This window comes from Miscanthus floridulus, chromosome 2 (genome assembly GCF_019320115.1).
Source record: "Miscanthus floridulus cultivar M001 chromosome 2, ASM1932011v1, whole genome shotgun sequence".
NCBI classification, from domain to species: domain Eukaryota; kingdom Viridiplantae; phylum Streptophyta; class Magnoliopsida; order Poales; family Poaceae; genus Miscanthus; species Miscanthus floridulus.
Genome location: NC_089581.1, coordinates 167,831,019 through 167,852,503, shown reverse-complemented (window position 1 = coordinate 167,852,503; position 21,485 = coordinate 167,831,019). Strand labels below are relative to the sequence as shown.

The 21,485-nt window shown below is 46.3% G+C and overlaps 2 protein-coding genes and 1 pseudogene across 2 annotated transcripts; 1 reads left to right on the top strand and 2 right to left on the bottom strand.

Annotated features, from left to right (window-relative positions):
* Nucleotides 1-7,153: 7,153 nt before the first annotated feature.
* LOC136537399 (uncharacterized mitochondrial protein AtMg00810-like) lies at nt 7,154-8,588 on the bottom strand. The gene is made up of 3 exons (XM_066529383.1): nt 8,457-8,588; nt 8,185-8,384; nt 7,154-7,172 (listed from the first exon to the last, which is right to left on the bottom strand). The coding sequence occupies exons 1-3, from the start codon at nt 8,586-8,588 to the stop codon at nt 7,154-7,156; spliced, it is 351 nt and encodes a 116-aa protein (XP_066385480.1).
* Nucleotides 8,589-9,282: 694 nt separating this feature from the next.
* LOC136540554 (uncharacterized) lies at nt 9,283-12,507 on the top strand (annotated as a pseudogene).
* A 4,493-nt stretch (nt 12,508-17,000) lies between these two features.
* On the bottom strand, nt 17,001-21,171 carry LOC136540553 (AP2-like ethylene-responsive transcription factor CRL5). Its single transcript, XM_066532555.1, has 9 exons — nt 20,970-21,171; nt 19,659-20,250; nt 19,415-19,497; nt 19,251-19,259; nt 19,049-19,137; nt 18,435-18,508; nt 17,937-17,987; nt 17,622-17,698; nt 17,001-17,509 (listed from the first exon to the last, which is right to left on the bottom strand). Exons 1-9 carry the CDS (start codon nt 21,169-21,171, stop codon nt 17,076-17,078), a joined length of 1,611 nt encoding a protein of 536 aa, XP_066388652.1. The 3' UTR covers nt 17,001-17,075.
* Between the last annotated feature and the right edge of the window lie 314 nt (nt 21,172-21,485).

Genomic DNA, 21,485 nt, shown 5'->3' with positions numbered 1-21,485 from the left:
TGGTCTAGCTTCATCTTGGTTGACAGGCAAAGATTAGTTCCTAGAAACACTGATGCAGCTCATTACATAGGAAGTGTTTATTAACCCTATGTAAATGACAAGCAAATAGATTACAGATAAATATAGACAGTACTATTCTACAGGAAGTAGCTATCATGTGACCCAACAGGGCCATTAACCGAGGCAATGTGATTCACAGACGTGTCTTCAGCTGTTTCTTCTGCAGAGTCCACGGTAGGCAATGGCCGAGAAGAAATCACAGCAAAAGCATGTTCATGGTCCCCTTCTTACGGTGGATGTGAAGATAGAAAACCACCAGGGGTGGCCTCAGTAGTTGGAAAGAATAGGACTTGTGGGTGCCCATGACCATGACCATGATCATGAGCTACCGATCTGCTGCGACGGCCTTCTCTTCTAGCATGACAGTGCGACCTACAAATGGCAGCAGCAGTAGCAAGTGCTGTAGGATATGCTCCTCAATCACGGCATCATCTGCATCCACCGATACCTGGAATGGAATAGAAGAAACAGTGGCATCAGTAGTGTGCAGGAATTGAGCACACAGGCATGCCATCACTGGAAGCACACTCTGAATGTGAACATCAGATATGTCAGCACCTCAAAGTCACTGAGCAGTGGATGACGGAAAATGGTTGTCGTGCGCGCGTGATTTTCTTGCGCATTCCGCTCTTCCTCAATAGTAGGAGGCAAGGAATGCGTGTGAGAGTGAGACCAACATGAAAATGAGATTTATTAGTGGAATGCATTGGTGGTATAGCAGAGTTTGTACCTCATGGGGTCCTTCATGCTGATTGCTTGTCAACACATGGGATCAGAGTAACCAAGCATGTAGGAATTCAGATCCTCAAACATGCAACTAAACTAATAGGTACAATATTTCTATTCTCCACGTTACATAACTAATGATAAAACTAAAAGACCATGCTTCCTAAATACACAATAGCCTTCAAAAATCAGGTAACAAAGCATGAAATGAAGCAGTCAGCCATATAATTCAGCTACAAGCACCGATCCAGGTTAGAGCAATATTATTCATCATCAAACAATCTAAATGATGCTACACTTGGACTATTAGAGTAAAGAGTTTTCCTAGTGCAAGCTTTCTAAACATATGTTTTTCCTGCTTAATGAAATGTAAAAAAGAAAACAAAATAGTGGGAAAGTTACACATAAAGACTGGATATTGTACATGTTAAACACCATAATTGCAGTAATTTAAGTGTGCAAATTACTACTTATAAACGTGCAATCAAGAAATGGATACTGCACACATATTTATTCATTTTATTGTACAATATATGCAACACACAGTTAAAAGATGTGAGTTTCTACTATTTTACTACAACAGCAACAAGATAGCCGAGCAATACAAAACCAATGATCAGGAATAATTTTAAAATAAACTATGCATGTACATGAAACACCAGTGATTTATTTAGATAGATCAGGAAATAAGTTCAATAGAAGACCTGCACAAGGATAAATCATGGCTAGACCACCACCCAAAAGCAAAAAATCCGACTGTTGAAAAGCACAAGCATTGGTAAATGTAAAAAAATGTCCTTACACATATATTATGACAGTCTATATTGCTGAGCATTTTATTAAGGATAAAAACCAATAATAAATCAGTAAGCAGCACATTCAGGTAGAGAGTAGCCATTTTCGATTTTTACAATATATTGTGGTATAGTTATCTCTTCAACTATAGATCAAATAAACCATTGAACAAGCACACCAAGCAAAAACCAGTTCTATAGATCAAGAGCAATCAGATCCAATAGCTGAGCTAACCCAAGCAAAAAAAGCAAGCACGATTGTTGACCTAAAAACCATTGCACACAAATAACAATAACAAATTGCCCTAATGCTCAGGCTGCTACACCATGGCACGCAGCATGGGACGTAGCTACCTCGCTCAACCCAACACGACAAAGGGGCTGTTCGCTGGTCTTAAGAAACCAGCCAGCCGGCTGGTTTCCCCTCACATGGCACTATTCATCCATCCAGCCAAACAGTATTTCTCTCTCACACAACCAACCAGTTTCAGTCAAGATTCTGCCAGCCGAACGGGGCCAAAACATAAACACCACCAATCTCTAACCCTATGACCTCCTCACACTAGAAGATTTTATCAATCAAGCAAATCGACACCACACCATCTAGCAGCATAGGCAAAGCAGAACAACACAAACTACACTACAGTTTGCTTGGTAAAATAAAGCATCCAAAATTTAGCTTGGCTACATTAAGCACTTAAGCAGCAAGCAGCGTAAATGTCTCCCCACCATTCTCTGCGCCCAAACGCCCTCAACTGCAAGCATTGGTGCAGTACGGCAGAGAAGGGGGTTGCCCAGTCATTCTCACCACCATTTGAAATTTTAGGGAAGTGATGATATCAGTTCAGTCAGAAAACATTCATATAGGACACAAGCAACATATATAAAGATTTAAAAAACAATTTCTGCTTCACAGCGTGCTTTGATAGCCGACATAGCAAAGTGAACAATGACAATTATCTCATTCTCTATCACAGAGATTCAAGCAGGATACAAACAACAAACAATCAAGTAAATACAATTTCTGCTCTTGGACATCGAGTGCTCCACTCAGCCACTGACACTCCTCTCCATCTCCACCAATCATCCAGCCAATACCACTAAAAAATCAGCACAGCTCTCCACCACTCGGTCTGTATCCTTTGCTTCCTAGTTCTACTGGTGCCATGACCTGATCGTCACTACTAACCTTGTGCCCGCTCGCAGACAGGAAGATACCGGCACTTTGGAGGCCAAGGCTCACCCGAATGTCGGCAAGCATGTGCTCTAGCAGCAGCACATGCCCAAGCACGACCAGATTTTTGCTTAAAAAAGCACGAGCAGATTTCTTCACCACAAAAATAGAAGGAATGCACAAAAATAGAACAGAAATCATCATCTCCATGGCTATATAACAAAAACCATTAAATTATAAAAGTATGAAAACTAGTATAAAACTATTTCTAAAATTTAATCCATCTATTAGTGCTAGGTTTGGAGTTATTTGTATCTCAATTGTAGTTGTTCCTAGTGCTCGATCTCTCGCAGAGTAGCCCATAACAAAAAAAGGGTTTGGCTACTAAAGAATCTTCAAAAGATGACAATCACATTTTTAGATTCCATGAAAATATTCTGCACTCAAATTTAAAAATTTGGGCACACAAATTAAGAAGCACCTGATAATTGTTTAGAACAAATCTTGCAATGATCTTGCCATGACAATATCATTGATCTGAGCATCAAGACAAGAGTCTAAAATATAAAGAAGCAATCACAATTCCATGATAGTTTGTTTGATATTGCAACACAGGGATGGCAGAAATAACAATGGTTGTTTGCAATCAGCAATGGAAGTAGTATGCAGGTTCAGAGAAGCAGTATGTGTGATTTCAACAACTGCTCAGTAGTCAGTACTCACTCTGAATATTGCATTCAACAATTATCTCACTCTGAATATTGCAACTAACATCTAACAAACTCTGAATAATGGAATCAATAGCTAAGCAACTGCAGTAGATGAAGAAAGTAACTCCAGGTAAGCAAACAATTGTGGCAAAAGTTAATGGCAAAAACGAGTAAGAGATCTACCTTTTCAAACTGAGAGCAAACGTTGAGCCAAAAAAACTGTTGTTGACAGTCAAATTGCATATACTCAGAGACTCAGAGATGAAGAAGCAACTACAAACAAGCAAGCAAACTGTAGCAAAAGCCTTGCTCTATTAATGGTCGACCAAGAGATCTCTTGCTCAATTAGACATGATGGCTACTGCAGCTTAAGCAAATTGGAATTTAGAGGCAACCAAACCATGGTGGCACTGACACACCTGTGCCTCCTTCGCACACATAAACACAAACAAATAAAAAAGCAAACAACAACACTCTTGCTTCAACTAATAAGCATGTTCTGGGCAGAACTACAAGCTCTTCGGTACTCTAAAAAACTACTCAGCCTACAAGACTACACTCCCCAACACTTCTAGTCTCTCCCCTCACCAAGACTTAATAGCTAGCCTTAGTAACGCACCCCATAGTTTGTCTTGTTTTCTTTGACCCAAACATACAACAAGGGAGACCCCCACTGTAAGAGTTTTTATTATTTTTCAGAAAAGGAAAAAAATTGTTTGATTAGGCCTAGAAATTTCAGAATAATTTGTTCAGAATATTTAATCATGCAACTTAGATCATTTTTTGATTAGGAAACTCACATTATTCTATTTCAAATTATTCTATTTTAGAATATTTAATTTTAGATAATCAGTGAGTTACATGATGCCAAAAATGATCACCAGATTTACAGAACCAAGAATGTTGGACAAAAATTCATTAACAAGGAGGATTCCAGAACAACAATTACAGTAACACGTTGGTACATGATCAAACCTTGCAAGATAGAATGAATTGTGGCCAGGTGCTCTAACTTCAATCACTAGCTCTAACTAAAACACATTAGCCATTCAATATAGTAACATGTTGAGAGCAAACCTACAAGCACTAACTATAGCTGAAAAAAAAGAATTGTGGTTGTGGTTCAATACAATAACACAAAAGGCATTTTCAGCAACAATAGAACTAATCCGCCAAACTTCATGAACATGATTGCTCTAGCTGTCTAGTAGCAGCTAAACAAGATATACAAAATACGAACCCATGCGCAAACAATCAGATGAAGATAGATTCTGACCGCAAATTGGGTACTAAACAAGCGGAACCACTCCAAGTGCACTAACTGTAGCAACATTGATGCCCACATCGACGCGACACACAGACAGACAGTGAGAGAATCGTAGCTTATTCGCTTTGGTTCGCCGTTTTCTCACTGATGGTGGCGGAGATGATATGGCCCGTAACAGCGTCTACCCCTTCCCACTCCTTACTCTGCAACAAACACAGAAAGAGAAAAAAATAGAGCACCATTAGCGACGACGTTAGCAGAGGGAGTAGATCGGGTGGCGCCCAGCCGCGACTGCCACAGCAGATTGGTGTCCATCCCTAGATCTAGGACACCAACTGACCTTATCGCTGTCGGCGGTGTGGACCACCGCCAAGGCATCGGGAGGGGGGGGCGTGTCCAGCTCCATGGGCTCCGATTCATACAAGCAACCGAAACCGAAAACCTAGAACAAAATCACACTGAAGTCACTAATGGTTCTCGATCTCTGGGAATGGGGACAAATTAAAGCACCACACCTGAAATCCTGAAGGGGTGGGGGCATCTGCAGAGTGGGGGCACCTGGGCCGGTGGCCGCCTTGTCGGTTCATTGGGCGGCGAGCGGGGCTGCGGCCGGCGGGGCCGCAGGGGCTGGTAGGCCGGTACGCCGGACGTGGGAGCGCCGACCAGCCGCACAGGAAGAGGACCGTGGAGGGCCGACCAGCCAAGGGCAGGACCGTAGGAGGGCGCGGAGGTAGAAAGGTCGCCATCGGGCGTCAGCCGTCGCGACTCGCGTGGACTCCAGTCGCGCGGTCGCGGTCTCCCCGTCTCCATCTCCGTCTCCCTCCAGTCCCCGCGTCGAGTGGTGTAGGGTGTTAGCGGGTGTGGCCCCGGACCCAATAAGAAACATCGGACCAAACAACAGCCAAACCAGACGCACGCATCTTGTAGCCAATCCAACGGACATAAAATTCATGTACCAACAAACAACAAAACACATGTGTGTCGTATAACATTCCTGAATAAATAATTAACATAGGAAATCATAAAAAACAGGAGTCGGGTGAACGGTGTGCTCGGCGCTGTGCTGGCTGCCGAGCGCTCGACCCCATGATTTCCTCCCCTTCCTAGCTTCATTCATTTGTCCTCGCTCGTCACATTCTCTTTACCTTGTTGAAATGGGCCTGAGTAGAACTGTGTAGGCCCAACCGATAACCGAGGCTATCGTCCCTGTCGGCCCATTCAACAACCAATATTGTGCGCCGTACAACAAACTCGGTCCGTCAGCCCACCGCCTGGAATCCGACGATAAATACTAGTGCTCCTCCGACTGCACGCGCAGACGAGCTCTTCGTCCACCAAAGCCGGTTTCGGCAACGCGCGCACCGGGTTCGAGTTCCCACTCGCCGACCAAACCCTACTCCCCTCGAGGAGATCGCCGCAGACCCGGCGGCCTCCGAGGCTTCGACCACTCCGTCCACCGGAATCTCAGCCTTTCACTGAGGATACAGGGTAGGTGTCCGACGCCTACAGCGCCCCGCCTATCGTTTAGGGCGGAATTGGGTGCCGCATAGACTAATCCGGTTAGCCGGCCGTGTGACGGTGGAATTTGGAGCGGACTTTGGTAGGGATTGCATAGAGATCGTGTCCTTGACCTGTGACGGTTGAATTTGGAGCGGACTTTGGTAGGATTGCATAGAGATCGTATTCTATTCCGACGATTGGTTGAATGATTGCTTAGTGTCCTTGACCTATGACGGTGGAATTTGGAGCGGACTTTGGTAGGATTGCATAGAGATCGTGTTCTATTCCGACGAATGGTTGAATGATTGCTCCTAAGCCCTTCTTTAGTTCGCGAAATTTGGATTTCGGGGCTACTGTAGCACCTTCGTTTTTATTTGGCAAATAATGTCCAAACATTGACTAATTAGGCTTAAAACGTTCGTCTCGCAATTTTCCACCAAACTGTGCAATTAGTTTTTCTTTTTGTCTACATTTAATGCTCCATGCACGGGCCGCAAACATTCGATGTGACAGGTACTGTAGCAACTTTTTGGATTTTGGGGCCCAACTAAACAAGGGCTAATTCGATTTTCAGGGTTCTGCTTTTGAAATTGGGATGCTTATTTTGGACTATTATTGGGATGATGATGCGTCGATGAATTGTTTGAAGTGCTAGCTAAGCAGCCCACAAGATAGAATATGTATTGGTATTGTTATCATACTGGCGTTTCAATATACGGACAATTTAGCCTTTGTAGGTATCAACAGAATTTGAGAGCACATGGTTTTGAGTAGACACTACCGCACCTGAAATAGCATCAGACGAGAACTACCGTACTCTGAATTTGTTACTAACCTAACCATCGTATCTTTGTATGTTTTATTTATGGCATCACATCGATGGTACCTCGATGGTACGTCGATGAGTATAAAATATTTTGTATCAGGCGTTGCCATAAGTTCTGAAAATACCATAGACAACTAAGTTTATGAGGATAGTTTGAGTGATACAAGTGATTAATGCTATGCTGTATTGGAAGTTGGTTATCACACGACTTCCTATTTTTGTCTTTTTGGTCTTATAAATTGAAAAAGTGTTATTCTTAATTTGATGTTATATCACTTCTAAAAGAGAAGCAGTACATCTTCATAAAGTGCCAGGCACCTCAAATATGTTGGCCCACATGATCATCGGCTTAGGTGAGTGAACCACTCATCAGTTTTGCCGAGCACCCGCTAGTTGTTGCCGAGCACCCACTAGCCGTGTTGACCACGAACAAGCGTCGTCCGTCCCCACACACTATGGCTGGAGCTAGAAGAAGAAGAAAGAACAGAGCATGCACACACAGTACAAGACACCAGCGTTGGTCGAAGCTTTGTCTGAGAGATGGCAAATCTGAACTCTCTTTACTGAGTTGCCGTGGTAGTCTATTTATACAACTATATCCATCTAGTTCTAGTACAACGCACATGCTGTAACAGTAACCTAGATAACATACAAGGGTGACTGCATCCGGCCTCTGCATAGTGGCTACAGTGCTGCAGGTGAGCCGTGTGGCGCCTGCACCTGTAGGGGCTACAATATCACAGCAGGGGGCCTTTCGGCGCCGTCTTCCCTTGCTGTGTTCACACAAGAAAAGTAGTAGTTTATTCTAATAATTCTTCCCCTAAACCTACTGCTATCCCTTGTACCCCCTCCATATCGATCATCTCCTTCAGCTCCGTGAGTCGAAGACGTCCGAGCGGCTCCGTGAACTCGATGACGATCTGTCCTCATCGACACAGTCCCTGAGGAAGTGGAACTTCACGTCGATGTGTTTGCTCCGGTCGTGCAGAACCGGATTCTTTGCGAGGGCGATGGCGGGCTGGTTGTCCACTATCAGTGCTAGTGGGTGAGCTTCCACACCGGTCAGCTCGCCCAGCAGTCGGCGCAGCCACACAACTTGGCACGCCGTTGTGGCCGTCGCTACGTACTCTGCCTCGCACGTAGATAGCGCCATCACCTTTTGTTTCAGCAACAGCCATGAGATTGGGGCCGACCGGAGGAAGACGAGCACGCCAGAGGTGCTCCGTCGTCTGTCGATGTCCCCCGCCATGTCTGCATCGCTGAACACAGTGAGCTGCAGCCTAGTCCCGTCGGTCTTTGGGAAGATGATCCCATGATCCACCGTCCCCTTGACGTAGCGCAGTAGCCGCTTCACCATAGCTCAGTGATCCTCTCTGGGATCCTCCATGAAGCGACTGACGTTGCCCACGGCGAATGCAATGTCCGCCTTCGTGTGGACTAGGTAGCGCAGACCGCCGACAATGCTCTGATAGAGTGTTGCATCCACCTTCGCCGCGGTGCTGGCCTTCGTCAGCTTCAGCCGCTCCTCCATCGGAGTCACGCATGGCTTGCACTCAGCCATGCCGCTCCTCTCCAACAGCTTGGAGGCATACGCGCTCTAACCGAGCGTGAGTTCCTCCTTCCCCTGTCTCACCTCGATACCGAGGTAGTAGGAGAGTGCGCCAAGATCGCTCATTTGAAAACGAGCTGCCATCTCGCGCTTGAAGCCGTTGATGTTCTCCGTGCGTGCGCCGGTGACGATCAGGTCGTCCACATACACGTCGACGACGAGTTCATCCTTCCCCTGTCGCCGCGTGTAGAGCGTGTGCTCTGTTGCGCACCGCTGAAACCCAAGCTCGCCTAGCGTGGCGTCAAGCTTGGCGTTCCATGCTCAGTGGGGCCTGCCGTAGCCCGTAGAGCGTCTTGTGCAGTCGGAGCACCCTATGCTCCTCTCCCTTGACGGCGAAACCTGAGGTTGCCTGACGAAGACCGTCTTCGTCAGTTCACCGTTGAGGAAGGCCGATTTAACGTCCAAGTGATGGAGGTTGCTCTGATATCACTTGTTGGCCCACAGGATCACCGGCTCAGGTGACTGAACCACTCACGAGTCTTGCCGAGCACCCGCTAGTGTTGCCTGAACACCCTACTAGTCGTGCCGACCACGAACAAGCGTTGTCCGTCCCCACACACTATGGCTGGAGCTAGAAGAAGAAGGAAGAACATAGCATGCACACACAGTACAAGACACTAGCGTTGGACGAAGCCCTGTCTGAGAGATGGCAAATCTGAACTCTCTTTACTGAGTTGCCGTGGTAGTCTATTTATACAACTTTATCCATCTAGTTCTAGTACAGCGCACATGCTGTAACAGTAACTAGATAACATACAGGGCTGACTCTGCGCCGGCCTCTGCATGTGGCTACAGTGCTGCAGGTGAGCCGTGCGGCGCCTGCACCTGCAACGGCTACAGTATCACAGCAGGGGGCCTTTCGGCGTCGTCTTCTCTTACTGTGTTCATACAAGGAAAGCAGTAGTTTATTCTAACAAAATAGTGGGCGTTGCATCCTACAATGCTCAGATCTCTGATTGCCATTGGTCCTATGAATTTAGAAATGTGAAGACATTCCATGTAATCATTTTCTTATGCCATATATAGTTCATATAAATGTTTGCTTATTTCCATCCAGATGGCTCTGAATGAACGTCTGAACAAATTTAAACAGCAGCAAGAGAGGTGCCAAAATACTCTATCTAGCATTTTTGCAAGCCAAGCTTCGATTTCAACGCCAAAACTTGTTCCAGGGATTCAACCAGTCAATGCCCCATTGGCTCCTGTAAAACCACTGCATCCTATTAAATTCTCAAATGATACAGAAAGGCTACAGCACATCAATTCAGTAAGGAAGTCTGCTGTGGGAGTACAGATCAAGTTAGTGATTGAACTGCTTTATAAGGTAATCTCCAAGAAATCCAACTTGATGCAGTTTCTGCAATGGTACCAATTTTTTTTATATACTCACAACTGATCTAGCATTGGACAAAGGATGATTCTTACATAGGTTCAGCTGCTACTTATGATGTTAGAGTTATGGTATTAACTGGGAATGTTGAGCAGTATTGTAACATGATATTAATATTCCTTTAAATTAAATGGAATTAATATACTAGTGGAGTCATCATACATGAGTAGTCTTGCTCCAACATCAGTTCTAGCATTATTTTGGATAATTGGCACGATTAGAAACTTCCCAGTCCAGGAAGGAAATACAGAATGTTTTCTTCAAACCTTCTTTCTGGAATATATATGTTATAGCGATAGTGGATGAACTAATGTAGTTTCTTTTGGCCCCGTTCGCGTGCCCTTAAACCCGGCGTGATCCGCTTCTTTTTTCATCCGGAACAGTGTTTTCCTCTCACAAATTCCTCCAGATTCATCCAGATTCCTCCATAATTCCTCCAAGCGAACGGATGCGGAAGACAATGCAATCATTTACAGCAAAGCAAGTAAACGAAGCTACCTATGTTGATATTCATGGCAACAAGGCTGTATTTGACAGTTTAAGGAATAATCCCAAAGTTTTATTTGATGGGACTCTTTCTCTTACAAGGTAAATGCATTCGATGTCATTTTGTTAGCAGTTTCATTGAATTAGCACATTCATGAATGAAATTGTTTCATGATATTACTTTGATGCATAAAATCTTTCGATTTCAATGAAACGCAGCTCTCCTGCGTTTTAAAAAAAAAAAACTTTCGATTTCACTGCTCAATCTCTAGATCTAAACACACAAGGAATGTGCCAGCTGAAACTTTCAATTGTCTTGTTTGATCGCGCTTGTGGCAAGCTAAACCTGCCATGCTTTCATATTAATTCATTTTTGAAATTGACTATCCACTTAAGTTGTGTTAAGAGATGGAGGGAGGGTATTTAAGTGAGAGCTAAAATTTGGTAGGGTTTCCATCTTTTTATATGGTTTGCTTGCATTGTGGACTGACCTGCCTTTTGCTCTTGTGCAGCCAAAGCATGTTTTGATAGGAAGAGATGAATTGATTGGTTTGATCAAGAAGCATGAGTTTGGTCTTCCTGTTGAGGACATCAGAGATGCTTATCCATCTGTATTGGAAGATTTGCAGGTAACTACATTGGCCCTGGTTCAATATTTTGAAAGCTTGCTGAATTATGCGAATCAATTTTTTGACTGAACTGATATGAACTCATCCCATTCAAATATTAAGAAGCCAATTAGCCTTGTGTGTGAAGGCTTGGTCTTCTAAATGAGCCTTTTTGCAGTCCTTTGGATATACCAAATTATGAGTTTTTATGACCTTGCTTTTTACGAGGTACCAAGTTTGTACTAATGGCTGAGAAAGGTACTAAGATTCACATGATACCTCTTGATAACCCCCCACCCACCCACCCACACAAACAATGCCTATGAAAATGCTCTTTTTAAATTATAGTGAGTATTGACTGAACCTTTTGCTTGTATGTTGTAGAAGTAGGTTTCCTAGGACTTCCACCGTTTGATTTATTTTTTTTTGGCTTATTACTTTCTGGAACAAGTAGTGGTTGCCTCATCTTTTTATTTTGAACCGTGAGGTTTTCTCTGATTTGGGCTGTCATCTATTCCACTGCGAATGCGGAGGTGTTGTCTGGTGACCAATGTATTGCAGTCTGTATTTGCAGCTTGAGAGTAGCCTTTTGTTCTCCGTCGTATCATAGGTGTCAAGAGTTCGGTTCAGTAATCTGGTGTATGACAATTTTTTCCCAGGCTCTGAAAGCATCAGGTGATGTCTGGTGGCTATCAAGCGCCAACTCCCAGGGAGACATGGCGTACTTTAATGACCCTCGATATAAGATCACGGTCGACAATGACCTGAAGGAGCTATTCCAGAAGACACAGCTGCCACGGGACATGCTGGACATTGAGAAGGAGCTAAAATGCCTGTTCGTTTGGCTGTGGCTTGTCGTAAACGATCGTAAATTTCTAGCCAGAACAGTATTTTTCTCTCACACAAACCAGTCAGCAGTACTTCTTCACGAATCAGCAACGATACGAACCGGCCAACCGAAAGAAGAGTGGCGAGAAGCCAATGACCAACACGACCAAGCGGCGCGCATTAGCCCAGATCCTTGACGCTGCACCCAAGACCAAGCCCAAGGGCAGCAAGAAGAAGCAGCGTCGCCTCACGGGGAAAAGCAAGGGGATAACGAACATACATATGCCGGAACTGTTCGATGCTTGAGCCGTCGGCTGGCGCTAGCAAATGGAGTACGATACGGCCGACCTGACAACTGTTTACAAGCGATTTGGTGCTTAACCGAGTGAACAGTAACACTGGTTCCGTTCTCTTAGGATCTTTGACTTGGGTATCGAGTTACCGATTTGCCCTATCCTGTAGTCCAGTTGACATGTTTTTTTTTTTTTGAGTCGCTTTAGCAATCGAGACGATGAAAAGCGCAATGGTGCTCTTTATAAGAAATGGGAGGAGATGATTGGCCTGAAGGCCGTTGGACACTCGATCTGGACTGGTTTGGGTTTACGAGAAATGGTGCTTATTTTCGGTCCCGCTTGGATTGGTTTGGGGTTACGAAAATTCGCATCCCTTGTTATCCAGATTTTTTTTTGGATTATTATGAGATTCTCAAAATCCGTCTTGGGTTTTTCAGAATCCCTCTGGAGTGCTTTGGTTTCTAGCGATGGGTGGTCATTTCATTGCAGCGCGGTTCACTGCGTCTGATCGAGCCAATGAGGCTACGATACTGTGCTGAACTGCAGAAGTTGAGCGCGTGTTTAGTTCTCACCCCAAATTCCCAAAAAGTGCTACAGTAGCCATCACATCGAATCTTGCGATACATGCATGGAGCATTAAATGTAGACGAAAAAAAACTAATTACACAGTTTGGTTGAAAATTGCGAGACGAACGTTTTGAACCTAATTAGTCCATAATTAAACACTATTTACCAAATAAAAACGAAAGTGCTACAGTAACTCGAATTTCCAAATTCAGGGAACTGAACACGCGCTGAGCGCTGTAGGCCGTAGGATCAGAATCCTGCAATGCAAAGGTGTGGTTTTGGAATCCAGTCGTCTGGTTGGCTCGTTGCTGGGACTGGGAGCACAAACGTGCGTACGCGTGCTGCGTGCATATGGAACGGCCAGAAACTCTACTGAACAGTCCTCCTGGGTCCTGGCGGAGGGTCAGGAGAGAATCCTGTCCTGGAGATCCTTTGTCTGCAACGGACACGATTGAATTGCGACGCTGCAGCAAGGAGCGGCGCGCTGCGCAGGCTAGTAGTACGAGTACTATTTTTTCGTCTCATCCGCTCCATCTCCGGCGGAGAAAAAGAGACCCGTCGCCTTTTCTTTTTGGCATCTCTCAGACGCAAAGACGCGACGCACGTCATGCACGTCTTCGGAGTCATGGACGGCACGCAGCGTCAGCTGCAGTGACGACACTGCACGGCCCTGCACAGCGCTGCGTTCCGCTGCACTGCACAGGAGGACAAGGGCGCCTCGGCTGCCTTGCCTGTGCGGCTGTGGCCTGCCAACTTGTTTTTGTAGATCGGACGAGGTGCTGCGTGCTGCCACTTTTGGGCACGCATCGCACATTGAAAAGTTGAAGAGAGAGGGCGCGCTGCTCGCTGGCCGCTGGGGCGGGCACGGACAGCGCCAGGCCGCCAGCGCAGCCGCCGGATTCCCGCGTACCCGCTGCGTCGGAGTGTGCACTGTGCAGGGACCTCTCGCTTTCCCTCCGTTCGCCCATGCATGCGTTGGGCCGGCTTCGCAGTCGCAGCAGGGTCTTCGGTCTTGCTGCGCCAGGCGCCCGCGCCGTGGCAGAGCAGGGCGGCAGGCGGCAGGCGGCAGGCGGCAACGTCGTGTAATTGCGTTGGCTTCATGAAAACGCTGGCCGACAGCTCGAGCCATTGAAAGCACCCAGCACGTAGCAAAGTCAAAAATTGACGTGACGTTGGAATAAGGGTTCGCCAATGCTTGGCTTCGTAGTGACTATCTCGTGAGGTCCCTCGCCGTCGCCGCGCCGGCCGGGCCCGGGCGGCTCCTCGTGATCGGCTTCGTTTCGCCAGGGCCCAGGGCCATCTAAGCACGTGTTAGGTCTAATCTATTCCTAGATGCATAGTACAAGGTCTTCTTGTTTGGTTGTTGGTATATGTTTGACTTGACTCAAAACAAAAAAACAACGTTTCGTTATGGGATGGAGGCGTATATGAGATAAAATATTGAAAACAAGAGTCATTATAATGCTTACTTTTATATACTTGTATTTTCTTAGATATCATTAGCTAGAAGCTGCCTTGCATTCAGCAAGCTAGTCCTTGGAGAATGTAAATGAATCTCGTTTACGAGGAGCCAAGTTGAGAAGGTTCTTTTGTGTATCAAATGGGACACGTTGTGATCTTCGTCGTTTATAGACAACCGAATTAGCAAATATTATATTCACGGGCCTTGTGCAGGCACCTAGATAGGCTATAGAACTCGTTCCATGGGTACCCCCCCCCCTGATCTAGCTATGTGCGGTGCTAACTACTCCCTCCATTAGGATGTGATCCAAGTCCAACTATTCTAAGTATGATCAATTCCACATAGAAGGGTATTCACATCCATCGTATCCAAGAAGTAAATTATGGAACTAGTTTCCTAATGTATCTAATGATGCCAATTGATGTTCGTAAGTGTTTTTTTTGTTCTTTTGTAAACTTGGTCTAACTTAGGATTCTTTGATTTAGGACAAATCAAATCAATTATATTTCAGAACAGTAGCCTGTTCGCTTGGTCGTATTTGACTTATAAGCCATGACTTATCAGCCAACGAATAATATTTTTCTCTCACACCAAATCAACCAACAGTACTTTCAGCCATGGCTTATACGCCAAACCAGCCCAAACGAACAGGGCGCAGATGGGGCACTACTCTATCTATTTCATGATATTCATCGTTCTAACCAATGCCAAACAATATAAGGAATACAACCCACCACTTGGGCCTTCGTGCCAAATGGCGACTCCACCGCCTGCCCCATGATCACTGTTTGCTTCCATTGTGAGAATCTTGATGTTGTCTATAGGGAGGATGAATAAATTTAAACCCTTTTATGTGCATGTCAGAGCAAAACCATCTAATCCGGGTTTCGAAACCGGCTAGGCCTGGATTTGCCTGGTACAAAACCAACTTGAAATGCAAACAAACCTCTATTGGTTTGTATCTCAAACCAAACTTTGTAGAGGTGTTCTTGAGGTGCCAATCAATTTGTTCACACATCACCTACACTCACAAACAAGCACACCCAAGTAGATCGAGGCAGAAGCACAAGTATGGGATAGAAATGTAAATGTGAGGAAAACCGAATGGAGTCAAAAGGATTATTTCCCAAAGTTTAGGTTCACGACTTGAACCTTATGTCTCTATTGAGGAAGCTGTGAGCAACCACCAAAGAGTAAACTACATCCACCAAACAACAACTTAGCAAATGGGCATAGATTGGTCCAATGACTTGCAAATTGCTCAAATACGTACAACAAATTGGCAAATTGGTGCATATATAGTATAAACATTGGTAGCACGATAATATATATATATATGCTCGCATGTTAGGTGTTTGGGTTACTATCAGGATTTGCATCACGTGCGTTATGCATGAGGCTAATGGTGGGCAGTATAACCATGGAAGTTTGCACATAACCCCGGTTCTTCTCTACATGACCAAAAAGAACGTCCATCTACTCTCCAAGACAATGCATTGGAGGAGAGCTTTGTGACAACTGCAAGGAAGATATCACGAGGCGGCTGCTCCATGCTAAAGATCACCTGAGGTGCCACTTACAATGGATCCTTGTCGCTAAAAACCTGGTGGCGCTCCTCCTGAATACAGTTTGTGCTCGTTGTTCTTGGCCCTAATCTTTTGTTCTTGTCCTATATTCTAATTACATAAAGGTAGGTGTTTGACCGGAGGAGGATTGCTGGTTCACAACATGAATATGACCATTAAGTATTAGTTTATTAGCCCTGTTCGCTTCTCTTATAATCTGTCTTTTTCAGCTTATTTTTTTTTCAGCCGGAACCGTGTTTTTCTCTCACAACAAATCAGCCGGAACAGTGTTTTAGCTTGTTTTTTTTCCAGCGAAGCGAAAGGGGCCCCCTTGTATGACTGAGGCCAACATGTTCCTATCTTTTTGCTGCAACTATTATGTTTTTAGCTTCTATTTGATCACACCAAGTTTGAGTTCCACGGAAGGACGATCAAGAGTTTGTTTTCGGATCTTGGAGTGATAACTCAATTTTGATGAAGTAGGGCAGATGAAAGATCGTGTTTTTTGTCCAAAATAGAAGATTTGATTTTGTTTTTAGTGTGAATGTATCCTTTTTTGTAATATGCATGTATTGCTTCATATTTGATTTTGGGATGTTCACGTTGGCTTGATCATCCATTAACCCTAGTACCTAACAAGTGAGCATCTATTTTTCCACTCTAGCAACATTTAGGCCGTATTTGCCTCAATTTACCAAATTGTTGCACCAATATATGAACGGTTTACTATTAGACCAATCTACACTCACCGACAAAGTTTTTTGTATTAACGCAATTTACCGGTGGTAATCGGAAAGTATATCACTACTCCACTAGAAGCTGGCATGACATGATTAGTCTGCTAACATCGTTTTTTCGCGACCGTATCCCGTGGCACGTTTTTCATTAAAAAGACGTAACATCTAGATAACTACTATTGGAATGTTCAGTGAAGAAGAATGAACCAACATGCATGCATGTCGAACCATTGCATTACATATTGCGGCAAAATTGTCGCCATCCTGCAAAGAAGACGGCGAGCGTGCAACATGCATCTCTAGCTTGCAGAACGCCATGCATATCCCTCCCAGGCCATCACAAAGATCAGCGGTTCGTTCACTTCTTCACCGTCACTAGTCCACGACTACTGCCGAAGCCGTTACACCTCGTGCATGCAGGTGCAGTGCCATGCATTTCACTAACTACTACGTACTCTACGCGGTTGCTTCAATCAACAGTCATTCCACAGCGCGAACACCGGTAGCTGATGCACGCCGGGCACCGGCCGCGCCGGCGCCGCCATCCAGCTGCTGCCCTCCCCGGCCTCCAACTTCATGGGGTGCCCGTACTGGAGGCCATGCAGCAGGTGCGCGCCGCGGCGGCCGTCGGAGGTGTCCGAGTTGTCGGACGCGGCCTGGTCGCCGCCGCCGCCGCCGCCCGGCGCTTCCGACAACCGGTCGGCGCCAGCGGCGTCGATGGCGAGCGTCGGCGCGTCCGGCGGCCGCGTCGGGGAGCGCCTGCACGTATCGCCGCCGCCGATGAGGTGGGTGCTGGCGCAGATGCGCTTCACGTCGTACTTGCTGATGTCGAAGTTGGTCACCGCGTTGAGGCCACGGAACTTGATCGCCGCGATGTCGTACGCCTCCGCCGCCTCCTCCTGCGTGCCTGCACAGATTTATGATCAGGATATACTACTACTACTTCAGAAAAAATCACAAACTGAGGGCTTTCACAACACAAGTGAGCAGTGAACTTGGCGTCATAAAACTGAACTTACTGAACGTGCCGAGATACAAGTCCTTGTTGCCAGCGACCCTCCCAATCCTGGCCTGCCATCTCCCGTGCTGGTGATGCCTGCGTGCGTTTGCATGGGGAACAAGCAGGACAAGAAAAGGTTACAACACAAGCAGGAGGATGCGTGTGCGTGTGTGTGCGTGTAGGTGAGATCAGAAAATTCAGGACTCCCCACAGAGCTGGAAGAGCTGTGCCCAGACTCGGATGAGATGGCTAACGCAGACGCAGAAGTTTTGGGGTGTTGGAAAAAAGCAGCAGGTGGAGTGCAAAAATGGGCGAGCAGAGGGCAGCACGGCACCTTGTCACTCCTCTGTACATGGATGCTCCCCTCGAGAAGCCGCTGCTGTTCCTGCAGGAATAAATTTGGCAGCAACAACTTTTGTAAGCGGCCGGCGTTGGCGTTGGTGAGCGCGCCAGATGTTTTGATACAGTTTTGGATGCATGTGAATGAAGAAAAGAGGATTCAGAAACAGCAGTGAGCAGGCAATACCTTCTCATATGGGCCATTATTACGTAGTGCGTGTTTAGTTCGGGAAATTTGAAAACTTAGCTACTGTAGCATTTTTTTTTATTTGGTAATTAGTGTTTAATCGTGGACTAATTAAGCTCAAAACGTTCGTCTCACGATTTTCAACCAAATTGTGTAATTAGTTTTTTTTTTCGTCTACATTTAATGCTCCATGCACGTTTGATGCGATGGCTACTGTAGCACTTTTTTGGGAACCAAACACAGCCACAGCGTTTACTACATATGAGCAGTGGTACGGTGTAAATAAGAACTGCTATCATGCAATACCTTCTCAAGTGTGCAATGAACTCCTGCCTTGACATGTGTTTCATCTCCTCCAGCTCCTTCTCGTAGTGGCTCAGCTACAAGTAGTGCCAGAGGCCGGCCAGTGGATCATCAGGAAACATAGAAAGCACGTGTACGAACCATTCATCAAATGCAAAAATTAGAGCGCAGGAATGATGCTGACCGAGAACGAGGCCTGCCGGCCCCTACTTGAGCAGATGTCGACAGGGCCTTTTTGGATGTAGTTAGGGGGTGTTTGGTTCTATGGGACTAAATTTTAGTCCATGTCACATCGGACGTTCGGATGCTATTTAGGAGAACTAAATATGAGTTAATTATAAAACTAATTACATAGATGGAGACTAATTTACGAGACGAATTTATTAAGCCTAATTAATCCGCCATTATCATATATTTACTGTAGCATCACATTGTCAAATCATGGACTAGTTAGGCTTAAAAAATTCGTCTCGCAAATTAGCCACAATCTGTGCAATTAGTTATTTTTTTCGTCTATATTTAATACTTCATGCATGTGTCCAAACATCCGATGGGACAGGGACTAAAATTTTCCTGTAGGAACCAAACACCCCCTTAGTAAATTAAGATGAACGTACCGGGAAATTTATGTGAGTTGAAGGACCCCAGTACTTGAGAGCAGCAAGGTCATAAGCCCTCGCAGCCTTCTCCTCCCTGTCATACCCGCCTGGCCACAACAGTCATATCAAAGATATGGTGAGCATGTGGAGTTACAGCATTGGCCACAGTTGTGTGCCAATGGAAATACAGAAGGCCAAGGAGGCTATAGCAGTAGCTCACCTAGGTAGACTGCTCGTTGTCAGCATTGCAATGCATTGCAAGAACAAGAAGTTCAGTTTAGGTCAGTTAACATTCGAATGCATGCTGTTAAACATTGAGGCTAGAAACTGAAGGTTTCAGGAGGAGGAGCAAAGGCCATGGCTGGAATTGTGCTAAGCTCTCACCTTGCCTTCCTTTCCTAGTCTGGCCTTCCTTCCTGCAAGTGTTGTCCCACAGGTGAGCCTCATACCTCCCAGTCCATCTGTGCCTGCAGATCGATCGATCGATTTTACATAGACACACACACATCAGGATGATCGATCAAGCTCGGAACGACGACGCTGAATCAGCAAAGCGAGATCTTGAGCATGTATGCATGCATGCGCTGATGCGCTGATGCGCAGCACAGCAACTAACGCCCAACCCAACCTGGTGACGCCGCGGAACTGCGAGGTCCGCTGCCCGAACGTCTGCGCAGGCTTGCGGTGCACCGGCATTGGCGCCGCCGGCAGCAGCTGCGGCGGCTCGGCCGGCACGTCGTCCGTCACGGCGAGCGACAGCGCCGCCGCTGCTGGCCGTTCTGGAGGCACGTACATGGCCTCCCGGAGCCAGGACTTGATGCCGGAGATGGACATGGACCCGCCGACAACGCCGCCGCCGGCATTGTACATCGGCACTCCTGCGCCTGGCGGGCTCGCGCTCGCTACTGGGGCGCCCAGGAAGTACTGGCCGTGGTGGGGCACGAACTGATGCTGATGCTGGTCCGGGAAGCCGCCGCCGCTGCAGGGCGGCGCGTTCATGTTGATCCCCAGGCCAATGCCGCCGCCGCCGCCGCTGCCGTGGTAGTACGAGCCGCACGAGAGGGGCTGGAGGTCGTGGACCTCGTGGTACTTGTTGGCCTGCTCGGCGTGGCCGCAGCTGTCGTAGAGGCTGCTGCTGCTGCTCTTGTTGGTGCTGCAAGTGACGCTCATGAAGTCCTCAAGCTTGGGGCCTTTGGCTTCCGCTGCGCCGTGCCTCCAATCTGCACAGGAACGGTACAAAGAACGGACAAGCTGAAATGATGCTTCTTTTTTTGAGAGAGCGCCATGGGCCCACGGGCCAACAAGTGCAGTGCAGTTTCACGTTCAGTGATTTCTCAAGCAGACAAGCAGTAGCAAGTTGCCTAAAAAATGAAAACAACTGGTACGACTATAGTAAGATGAAGATCTTTTTTTTTATGAGTGGTAAGGTGAAGAACTGAACACGATCCAAGATCATTCGAGAGACCATGTAGAGAGTCTTTTCACTTCACTTATTAGCATGTTGTGACAAAATCGGTTTCCACTGAATCTTCGTAATTTAGATTTAGATTTTATACGAATCTCTCGAGTCAAGAAGATATGTGGGGGACACATGACAGAAGCATGATTTCTAGATTCTGTTCTTATTGTTAGCTAGCTGAAGTTCTCAAAACAAAGCCCGTATATGTCATCTAGAAAAGGAGGGATCCCAGAAAAGGATATGTTGGCAACAAACAGTGCTACTAGGAAGAAGAGCAACATGAAGTACTACTAGCTTACTATTAATAATTTCTTCATGTGTTTATACCATGAACGGAAATTGACAAAACATGCAAAGGAAAGGAGTACTAACTAGTACATGCAGCGTCAGTCATGACCTTCCAAGACCTAAAACACAAGTCCATAAAGAACAAGCTACTTCCTCTCTACCCTACAGACATACTAATAAGCATGCAGTTACCTGGCGCAGAGGTGTAGTGCAGAGAGCCATCGGGATGCAGCGGCATGGCGACGAGAGGGAGAGGCGAAGCTGCCGCGGCAGGCGAGGAGCAAGAGCCGTCTCCTCCATCCCCTCTCGCGCTCGCTCCGCCGCCGCCGTCGCCGTAGCCGCTCCCTGCGGAAGGCAACAAGGAGAAGCCGAACCACCCGTTGTTCATGTCCATCTCCTCCTCCCCCGGCCCGCCCACACAGAAAGAAGGAGAGAGAGATGAGATCAGAAGACGACGGAAGGGGACAGGAACCGACGATGGAGTTCCTGATGATGATGATCCTTCTCCTCCTTTCCAGAGGGAAACTTTTTTTTGGACACACGAGAGAGGCTGTTACTTGCAAGCAAGCAAGCGAAGCAAGAAAGGCAGCTAGAGTGGTGCTGCACTGCTGGTGCCGGAGGAGGACGAAAAGAGTCTCATTTTTTACGTTCTGCGAGCAAGCAATATATGGCTATGGGGGTGCGTAGGTGGAACGATATGCATGCGAA